The sequence below is a fragment of the Ascaphus truei genome, chromosome 19, assembly GCF_040206685.1.
Source record: "Ascaphus truei isolate aAscTru1 chromosome 19, aAscTru1.hap1, whole genome shotgun sequence".
NCBI lineage: Eukaryota > Metazoa > Chordata > Amphibia > Anura > Ascaphidae > Ascaphus > Ascaphus truei.
The window spans coordinates 13,718,383-13,729,488 of record NC_134501.1 but is presented as its reverse complement, the minus strand read 5'-3'; the positions used below and the strand labels follow the sequence as shown (position 1 = coordinate 13,729,488).

The 11,106-nt window shown below is 42.9% G+C and overlaps 1 protein-coding gene across 1 annotated transcript in view; it reads right to left on the bottom strand.

The window, feature by feature from the left end:
• Positions 1-2,506: 2,506 nt before the first annotated feature.
• COTL1 (coactosin like F-actin binding protein 1) overlaps positions 2,507-11,106 on the bottom strand; it is a 31,410-nt gene continuing 22,810 nt past the window's right edge. The window contains exons 3-4 of the mRNA XM_075576678.1: positions 5,284-5,441; positions 2,507-4,158 (exon numbers count right to left, since the gene is read on the bottom strand). Coding sequence (XP_075432793.1) covers positions 4,048-4,158; positions 5,284-5,441 — 269 coding nt within the window. The 3' untranslated portion in view covers positions 2,507-4,047. The remainder of the gene's footprint in view (positions 4,159-5,283; positions 5,442-11,106) is intronic.

Here is an 11,106-nt window from a genome sequence, read left to right as displayed (position 1 = left end):
GTTTCTCATCACATATTACACTTTATAACGTGTGTGTGTGTGTATGTGTATGTGTATGTGTGTATATATATATATATATATATATATATATATATATATATATATATATATATATATATATATATTAGATTGATCACAGGTTTTGTATCACTTTATTTTGACTACACTATCGTTATTTGCCATTTTTAAGCACCTTTTATTATTTTTTTTAGCTTTATCATAGATAACAGCGGTTTCTACCTACTATTGTCATAAAGAACATATAGCAAAGTCATGTTAACCTATTCACTGCCAGCAAGACATGGAGAACCTCTCCTATAGCAGCAATTTAACATATAATATGTAAGGGACATTATTAAGCTTCTAAAGGCACATTTGCTTTTTTTTTTTTTTTATCACTCCAAATTAAAGTTTTTTTTTTAAACAAATGTACCATGCACGTTTTGTTTGCCCTTTTCCCGTCTATGAAGGACTTGAGGAGAAGTGTGCAAAACTTTTACCTAAGGTCGCAAATCGAGGCAACATTTTTCAGCCGCGAAATTACCCAGTCAACGCAAGCGATTCACCAAGCATCAAGTTGACGTGGAATTTGGTTTAATATGGCCATTTGCAGAATACTCTAAAAATCACTAGGCTTATTGCTCACACTATAAATAGGACACCATGTTTCACTCACTGTCTGTCGACATTTTGCTGAAAGTTAAAGCCCTTTAAGACTTTGGTGAAACGTTTCGCAAGGAATTACATTTGGGGGGGGAGGGGGGGAATAATGTATTTTGTAGCATTTCGCACAGCTCTTTATGGGGGTTGCTATATGGAGAACTGGGTGTTGTGGAGGTCAGAATTTTTCACGTACATTGCACTGAGACACAAAATTGCCTGCATCTCTGATTTTATTCTTGTGCCTCAATTAAAATCCACCAGGCCTGGAATGGCAGAAACCAAACATCCAATTATAGGTGATAAACTTGATGTGAAAAAATAAATAATACCATTTGTCTGCGGTAAACGTATTAGCTGTCCGAACAATCCCCCTTTAAAACAAGATTGTGTCTATGCCTCATTCCCATCACAAAAAGGAACATTACATTTTTTTATTTTAATTTTAAGAATTCCTTTTTTTTTTGTAACCAGGGATATGAAACCCACAAGTTGCCCAATATCTTTTTGTAGTACTTTCAGAAAGCAGCTAGCGTCTCTTGACACACGTAAGCACTTTTTAGGGAATTTCTCACAAGCAGCTGGAGCCTCCCGTGCACGGTCAGTTCAGTTCTGAACGTTAAAGTCTGATTTCCAAATTCAGATATTGACTTTAACCAATGGAATTTTAGGGTATTATGTATATGGTCATCTAATGGCGTTTTGGGAGATCCTATATCATTTCATATGTTATAATAAAAGCCTAATTCTTACACATAGGACTCCCCTTATTTCCTAAACATCAACACAGTAATATAAAGCAGTGTTTCCCAACTCCAGTCCTCAGGGAACCCCAACAGGTCAGGTCTTAAGGATATCCCTGCTCCAGCACAGGTGGCTCAATCAGCGGCTCAGTCATTTTGACTGAGCCATCTGTGCTAGAGCAGGGATATCCTTAAGACCTGACCTGTTAGTGTTTTCCAACTCCAGTCCTCAGGGAACCCCGACAGAGTAATGTTGAGTATGAATAGACATGTGGTCCTGTCTGAAACGTCTTTTGCATTCATACAGCCCAATCATTTTACCTTCTTCCTTCCTGATCCAATTTGCCTAAACACTTTGTAACGTATGACTGTTTTAACAATGTATTATTACGGAGGGGAAAATTAAAAAAAAAAAAAAAGCCATAATTATGTTCTCATAAAATAATTAAAGCAATAGCCTGTACTGTGATGCCAAGAGAGACCATTGGCATACACCATATGGGCAGGGGCGAATTTCCCATAAGGCCGAGTAGTCTATTGTGGCAATTTTTTGGGGGGGCGGAAGTGTGTGTTACATTTTACAGAGTGATCCCGCTCCTGTAGCGTCACATCATCATGGCGACCAGACGTCAAATGACGACGCATTGCCATGACAACAACACGGCGTCACTACGCTAGGGAGGGACGCCCTCAGGCAACAAAAATGTAAGTCCACCCCTGCATATGGGTGATTATATATACACACACATATATATATATATATATATATATATATATATATATATATATATATACACACACACACACACACACACACACACCAGCCATTATTGCTGCTGCTGTCATGTTGCAGAGACAAACAGCGCACCAGAAACCACCACTGTGTGTACACTAGATGTGTGCGAATAATGGCAGGGCTACCATGCCATTGAATCCACAATAATGCCTGGTACATCTGTATGGGGAGAGGGGAGGTTGTATTATCTGGTCGAACAAGTGATTCATTACATGACACATTGATTACATTTTACCTTCTAGTAACAAAGTCTCTATTCTATATAATAGTAAATTAAACAATTAAGGAAGAACAACAATACAACAACTTCTGGAGAGAAAAAAAAAACAAATTTATTTTTTTCGTCAAGTGGTTTATTCTTAATGATAATGCTTTTCCAGTTTTTTTTTTTTTAATCCCTTAAAGTTACCAAGTGGTTGGTTTAGGATCTGCAAACCATTCTCTGCCAGTGGGACCAGGAACACAGCAGCGTGCAACCTGACAATCGAGGCATCTGCCCTATGTACTCAGAAACTTCAAGGCAAATTGCCAGTAGGTTGTACAGGACTTTAAGCAAAATAACCTGTCCTACAAGCAACGTGTTGCAGGCACTGCCAGCAACAGGAGGGTTAAGGTAAAATCTGCTGCAAACATGTCACTTTTTCACAATGAGGACAACCTTTAAGAAGCATTGGGGAGCTGTTCAGGTCTATTCTTCATGCAGTATGGTTAATGCAAACACACATGGTAGTTTGGAGCACTTTTACTGTCACTTATGGATGTAAAAACCCCAGAGTTTTCCCTTTGGCTGCAAACCATGGCTGTGTTAGAATTAACCACTGCAGAAGGGGTGATTTTAGAGCTGGAATGTAAAACAAAACCTTTTTCTCCCATACCTATACAGTTTGGGACCTTTTTATTGTGTTGTCATTAGGACATCCAGGATGTAAAGTTGTGGGAGGTGTGTAAAGCACACCATAGAACAGAGCATTGTTTTCCATTGAAGAATTCTCCATGAATAGAAATGAGTACCAGATACAAGCCAACCAGACACCCAAGTGACAAAGTCATATAGTGGTTAAGAGCAGGTCTGTCAAGTCTCATTAATTTGGAGAGTCTTCTACATTGATGCTAAAACTTAAGAGCTTGCAATGGAGTCATGATCTTGCAAATCAGTAATGTTCTAGTACAGTGCATTTATTAGGGCAAACCGATATTTTAGCAACTTGGGTATGTAAATCTTGTATTTATTAATGGTTAGTAGAGTTGCTTAAAATTAAAAGAGCTTCAACAGCTCAAGAAACTGGTAGGGTTTTATGAATTAATCTTGCATTGAGGATCACAATTGACATATTGGTGGGATTGCCATCTGGCTCCAGATCAGTCATACAGGACAGGAATGCTAAGGATTTTACATAAGGATGGAAAACTTAAAAAGGCCTGAACTCAGTCTGTTCATGGAGAAACCCTTCATGCCAATTTAAGATCGAGTTTGACCTTTCAAATCCCCAAGCATACTTTAAAAACCTGGACAGATTCTGCCTTTTTGAGACGTGGAACCAGATGGAAGCCCCGAGTAAAGATAACACATTAACAAGTTTATCACATTTTGCATCTGTGATAATAACAAATATAGCATAGATACAACCCAGAAGGAGCTTTCCATGTAGGCATCAACAAGGTGCGAGCAATTGATTTAATAGAGCTTTCATGTGAAAAAAAAATATCCAGAGGTCCTGGGTGGACTGGACAGTAAGGTGAGGGACATATACAAAGAAATAACCAGTCTTTGTTTGACTTCCTCTAGTTTCCATTGGTCTTCTTGTCCCACCCGATCCTGGCAGGTGGCACCAGGCAGGTGTTCACCTCTTATTCAATCTGAGCATCATAATTGGCTCCTCCTGCTTTCTTCAACTCGCCTCTAATGTAGCCTTCTTCCAGGTCTTTGTGGTCCGTGATCACCAACTCTTTGGCGAAGTTCTAAGACGTGAAGCAGAGAGAAATGAAGGTGTGTTCATAAAAACCCAAAAAGTATATAGCAGTTAACCTACAGTAACCTTATGCTCCATAACCCACATAGTGATAACATCACAGGTTCATCTCACGGTTCCTGTGAACATGCAAAGTATTACACATCTGACATTATACATATTTATTTATTTTTTTAGACTACAATAATCCATTCCATGTATCACAAGTAGCTATTGTTCACATTTCAATAGCGACTACTATTGACTCCAGGTGTATGCCTGAAAGCTTTAATTATGAATCCTGCTCCCTCCTTCCCATTCAGTTCTACCACTGAAGCTGGCAGACTAACATACCATATGGTCGTCACAAAGCAGACTTTGAAAAAGTCGCTGGGAGCAAACTTGGGATACTGGACACAGATGTTACAGCCAGTTTTGGGCCTGTAGTCCCTTGAGTGAAGAGAATGTATGCATTGCTGGAGACTAGAATACAGTCTGGGTCACACGATTAGGATAGCTTAAACACTTAAAACATGCCCATTGGATTACTTTGAGTCTATACATTTTCTTACTTGGCTGCTCTAGCACAATCACCTGCAGGTACTACTTTTATGCACAATAAGCCTTAGGACAGTGAATAAATAATGCATATTAGTTATTTATTTTTAAAATGTAGAAGACTTCCAACTGAGCTGAAAATGCTACCCAGTGTTTCCAGATGTGTCTTGTGAACCCTAATTGTTATTTTAATTGAAGCCTGCTCTGATTTAGGCTTAATCCTAATGCAGCAATATACCTCCCTTATAATTGGTTTAATTGAGTTTCAGCAAAAAACTATTTAAAAATGTTGCCAACCTGACAAAACTTCCAACACCCAATGACACTTCAACGATGTGACTGCAGATACATTTGTTTTTATGGAGATCAACTTCTCATGGTAGCAATTGTGGCGGCTTAAACAAAATTACCTGTCTTGATTCCTTTAAAATAACTGAAGGTTTCTTGTGACACTTGAAGGATTTATTATACAAGACTCTTTGAAAAATAAAAAGCCAGATAAAACGTTTTTCGCTAAGGAACTCTAAGTCGATTTAACCCAAAGTTCAGCGGATGTGAATCGTTAAAGGGGAGTTACCTGCACGACATCCTTAACCAGCGTCTTGTCTGTTCCAATTTTGGCTCTCTGGAGTCCACTGACATTTTCACCAATCCAGGTGATTAAGACAAACTTGATCCTCTTGCTCATGGCGTCTCCGGTAGTGAACCGGATATATGCATACAGCCGAATGTCATCTAGAAACAAGAGGGAAGCAGAAGGTTTACGTGATGAACAGAATATTACAACCAAGGCTTCTAGAAGCACAACCAATACATCGGCTCCAACTCAAGGGACCTGCAGTGCTGAGGAGGACAGTCTCCAGCACTTAAAGGCTTTGCGTATCACGACAGGGTCCAAAAGTGCATTCAGCAGAGTAACTAGAAACTTGTGGTTGCCAAGTACCCCAAGTACTGAGGTTTGGTAGATTTGGGGTCACTTTAACCCCAGAAAACACACTGGCTGTTCTGCAGTCTTTAGAGCTCTATTGTAAAATAAACTTGTTTGTCTCAAAAGTTGCAACGTTTACACAGGTCAAGTTATAATGCCTTAAATCAGAATTTCTCGTCACATTGCAGAGTATTTTTTTTTTTTTTCTCAAAAAAAATAAATTACTGTTTTCTTTTCCTCCTAAAAAAAAAAAAAAAAAACAACTTGCTGACAAAGGGGCAGTCAAAGCATTGTTTTAAACCACAATTGTGAGACCCCATTAAAACCCAAAAGGCTGGCTTAGTCAACCCAAACATCATTGGTCCCATGAGCCTGCTTCTCAACCAGCAAAACTTAAATGGCTGAGACATCTGCTGTTGGAAAAGCTGGACTCCATAGCCTCTGGTGCACTGCACAGTTGTGTATTATAGACGTAATTGGTCAAGTTCGTATTGGAAAGATCGAATCATCCAACAATCGCTGATCCAGGGTTGGACATAAAACCGCAGCTGTAGGAATTACCACACAGACTTGCATCCTACAGAAAATCTCTTAAGAGACTCCCAGGATCCGGTGCCAACATATTCTTGCTGAGCAAAATCGCTTACGTTTGAACGAAAATATTTGCAGATTTTTTTTTTTAATAAAGTGGTGCTAAATATGTAATTAGGACACGGAACCCTTGTCTTAATTAGCATCTGCTATGTAAGGAGCAGACTAGGTTTGAATCTGGTTATATGTTGAGATTTTTGTTTTTTAATTCTAAACCTTCCTCAAATCTGAGCGGATTGGATTAAATGAACCTATCTGGAGTTCAGAGGAAGGTGATGGCCTTGTGTTAACGCTCGCATAGCCAGAGGGTTGTTGCGATTACCTTACTAGTGATAACGTGAAGAGTTCAAAAGAGTTCAAAAGGTTAGCTGGAGATAGGAGTGGGTAAGTGGACCTAAAACAGCTGTGTGTTCTCTCCTTTGAAGACACACACACACACACACACACACACACACACACACACACACACACACACACACACACACACTTTAAAAACATGGAAAGCAATTTGTCACTCCATGATCTGGATCAAAGTTTCCTCTATCATTGATCACCATTAGATTAATTTTTGCTGTACATGTACTGGCCAACGGTCCTTTTTTTTTTTTTAAATGGAGACAAACTACAGTTCTCCCGAAAACATGCTCTACCTCAGGGGGGCGCAAACTTTTTTCCCTGCGCCCCCCTGACGGCTGTCCCCTCGCTCCCGCGCCCCCCCCAACCCCAACTTACCCGCGCTCCGGCGTAATGACGTCACGTTGCCATAGCAACGTGACGTCACATGACCTCGCAGCGTCATTTTGACGCCGCGTTGCCATGGCGCCGCAGGGAGGAAGCCGCCGGAGCCACGGTAAGTTAGGTTTACAGAGGCCCTGCAGCTCCCCCGGCACTTAATTTAAGTGCCTTGGGGAAGCGCGCGGGGCCTCTGTAAACCCCGCGCCCCCCGTCGGCAGTGTCGCGCCCCCCCTGGGGGTCGCGCCCCACAGTTTGCGCACCGCTGCTCTACCTAATGAATGGATCACCCTCAATATACAGTAAAATCACAGAGATAGGAAATGCAGCCATTAACAGAGTGACAAACATCTAAGGCGTCGGCCATGCTCCCTGCTGGCGCGCTGAGGCGCAGGGAAAGCGGGTACTTTCCCTGGCCTTGCAGTTGCTTACCGCACGCACTGTCAGCGGGCCGTCAGGGGGCGGGCCAGTGACGTGACGGAGCTGGTTCGCCCTCATTGGGCGAACCGCTCACGTGACCGGCCTGTCGCGCCGGCAAGTGGGGGAATTTTAAATTCCCCTAAGACCTGCGCTTCCGCGCGCTTGCGGAAGCGCAGGTGAGTCCCTACTAAAGCCGCTCTAATTGCGGCTGTAGGGGCTCAGTGCTGAGCGGGAGCGCGCGTCAACACGCTTCCGCCAGCAAGCGCTAAACATGGCCAAGGCCTAACACAGCGGTGCGCAAACTGGGGGGCGCGAGATTGTCTGTGGGGGAGGGGAGGGACGGGGTTTACAGAGGCCCCTCGCGCTTCCCGAAGTCCCGGGGAAGCGGCGAAGGCCTCTGCTACACTTACCTTGCTTCTGGAGACGCGTCAAATGACACCGCGAGGTCATGTGACGTCAACATGCCAACACAAGAGGGGGGGGGGGGAAACGCGGAGAGAGTGGAACAGACGGCAGAGGGGCGCAGGGGGAAAAAATTGCACTCCCAGATCTAACATATGGAAAACTGACCAAGTTACATTATAAATAAGATTCAAATGAACCTTGAAGATAATTTAAAATAAATGTTAAAATTAACATTTTTGTTGCAGTGCATTAATCCTACTATTCTGTGTCTATTTTATGTTGTCCAGTAATTAGCTAAATTCTGTTTGACGGTCGAGGCGAAAAGAAATAAAAAGACATTGTGTAACTTCTCCTGACGCAGCAGCGTTTTCGTAGCTTGCCAGAAAGAATTTTAACTATTGTGCTGGGAAATGGCTTCTTTTCATAGCAGCTCAGCAAAAAAAAAAAAAGAAAGAAAATAAAGAAAGAAAAAAAAAAAAAAAAAAGAAAAAGAAGAAAGTTGACTTAAGCGAAAGATGTTCTGTTAAAAACGTACTTTTACAATATTTTATGTGGTTGTGCTGAGCAGGCGATGTCGCCCAGGTGAAAAATGAGAATGATGCGTGTCTAGGACACAGAATTTAAAGGGAAAAAAGAAAAAAAACTAAAGTCATGAAAGGTAATACAAGGACAAGAAAACGTGGCAGAATAACAGGTCATTGCATGAAGTCAGAAGCAGGGAAGAGAAAAATGCGACCTGTCTCATCGGTTATGAAAACAAATGATAATTACTGCAGGAGATATGATTTAGTTGTTCATCCGACTGTGGGTTCTTCTCCATATCATTTTGGGTAAACCACTGTATCTTTGACTCTTACCCACCTCGGATTAGACAGTACCAGCATTGTATTGTCGTGTTATATTTGAAATCCATCTATATTTGCTGTTCCAATGTCTATGGCTGTGTAACATCTTGGGCTCTGTCCATACTGCACGTTACCGAAAAGGCTGCACCTCAATGGGGGCAGACCATAGAGTGCGCGACCGCGATCAAGCGCTACAGATTTTTCGCGAGACGAAAAAAAGTGTGGCCGGGTCACGTGAGCGATTCAGCTAATGACGAACGGACCAGCCCCGTGACGTCACCACCCCGCCTCCCATGTCATAGAAATCCCAAAGGCCACAGGGCGCTCAAGCTACAGGCACGTGCGACGACGCCATGCGCTCCGTCACGTGCACGCCTGCTATATCCGAGGCTTTAATGTGAATGTTTGGAGTTAAAATTGGCGGTGAAGAATACAAGAACGGAGTTTAGCACTTCGCCAAAAACCCGGCATTTATGAGAACTTGGCTTTCTAGGTTCTGACAATTTTCGCGCACCTAAAGACTAACTTTCTACGGCAGGGGCACGCAAACCTTTGCGGCGCCCCCCACCGCCCCGCCTTACCGCCTCCCTGGTGCGCCCCCTCCTTACCTCGCCTCTAAAGGCCAAACACTATTTCCCCCCCCTTACAAATCCAATCCATTATATCTCTGTATTTGACACCCTCCTCCACCCACTTACCATTCTTCCTTCACCTCAAGCCGACCACTTTAAAGGCCAGGTGGATGCAAACCACAAGGAGTTCCCTTCTGTCCACTCCCCCTCATCTCTGCTTCTACCTGAACCTCCTTACTCAACGCCTTTTCTCTGGTTACAGAGTTGGACGTTTCTAAGCAGATTTTCTCTTCTCCCTCTACCACATATCCTCTCCCCTCATCAGAACGCTTACTCCTGTTTTAGTCCCCACTCACCCATATTGTCAATTCGTCGGTCCTCTGGCATTTTCCCCTCTTGAGCATGCAGTGTTCACACCTATTCTCAAAAACACCTCAGACCCTACGTGCCTTACCAACTACCGCCCTGTGTCTCTCCCTCCTCCAAACGGCTAGAACGTCTCGTGTTCTCCCATATGATCAACTTTCTTAATTCCAATGCCCTCCTGAACCCTTTAAAATCTGGCTTTTTTACAGCTCACCCAGACCGTGCTCACTAAAAGTAGCCAATGATATACATGAAGTCAAATTCCATGGTCATTTTTCCCCTACTAATCCAGCTCGATCTCTCTGCTACATACGCAACAAAGCGCTATCCTGGTTTTCCTCAACTACCAGCGCACATTTTCGGACTCTGTTGCCAACATGTCTTAATCTTATATGTTGATCTGTCGGTTGGTTTTCCTCAAGGCTCTGTTCTGGGACCTCTCCTTTTCTCTCTACACAATCATTTGGTGACCTGATCAACTCTTTTGGCCTTGGGTATCTATGCAGATCTATGCACCCCTATCCTCTCCTGCAATCCAGTCCCAAGTCTGATAGCCTCATGGCTATATCCTCGTGGATGGCACTGCGCCGCCTTAAACCTATGGCTAAAACCGAGCACATTTCCACCTATACCTGGCCCAATATCCACTTTTTCTATCACCATAAACGGTACTGCCATCAATCCTGTCGCCAAAGCATATTGTCTAGGAGTGACATTTGACTCCTCCATTCACATTCATGGCATAGCTAGAACTGGTCCCTTCTTCCTCCGTAATATTGCCACGGTCCATCTCTTTCCTCTGTAAAGCTACGACTAAAACTAATGCCTGCCCTTATTCTCTCCCATCTTTATTGTTGTAAACACAGTTAAAAGGCTTCCCTGTCTCACACCTTTCTCCTTCGCAATTCATCCAAAATTCTGCTGCTAGAATAATTTCACTTTCTTCCAAAACAATCTCTGCTCATCTCCTCCTTAAGTCCCTCTCCTGGCTTCCCATCAAGTTTCGGACCACCACAAAGTTCTGCTCCTTACCTTCAAGGCTCTCCCCTCATCTGCTCCTTCCTACAGATCAGCTTTGACGTCTCGCTATCCTCCTGCTCGTCTTTTGTGTTCTACCCATAACTTTCCTTTCCACCCCCTTCACCTCTACTGCGCTCGCCTTAAACAGTTTCCTCACGGCCCCTTACCTGTGGAACTCCTGCGCACTCTGTATATGCCACGCACCTTCTCTCCCTACCATTAAGACAAACCTTAAAACTCACCTCTTAAATAAAACACTTCAATAGCCCAGACTCTTGGCTACTGCCCCCCCATCCACAGTTATTCCTACAAACCAGTGTGACCAAGCGCTGTCATCTACTGCACTTAATCCCTCACCTGCTGCCCAAATCTCCCAATATACCTCTTGGATTCCTTTCTTACTGTCTGATCTTGTTTGTTGCACTCATTGCATTATAAATCCCTGTACTGTAATGTTTCTTGTAAAGCACGAACTACAGCTGTGGGCGCTATATAAATAAAGACAGACATACATACAATCT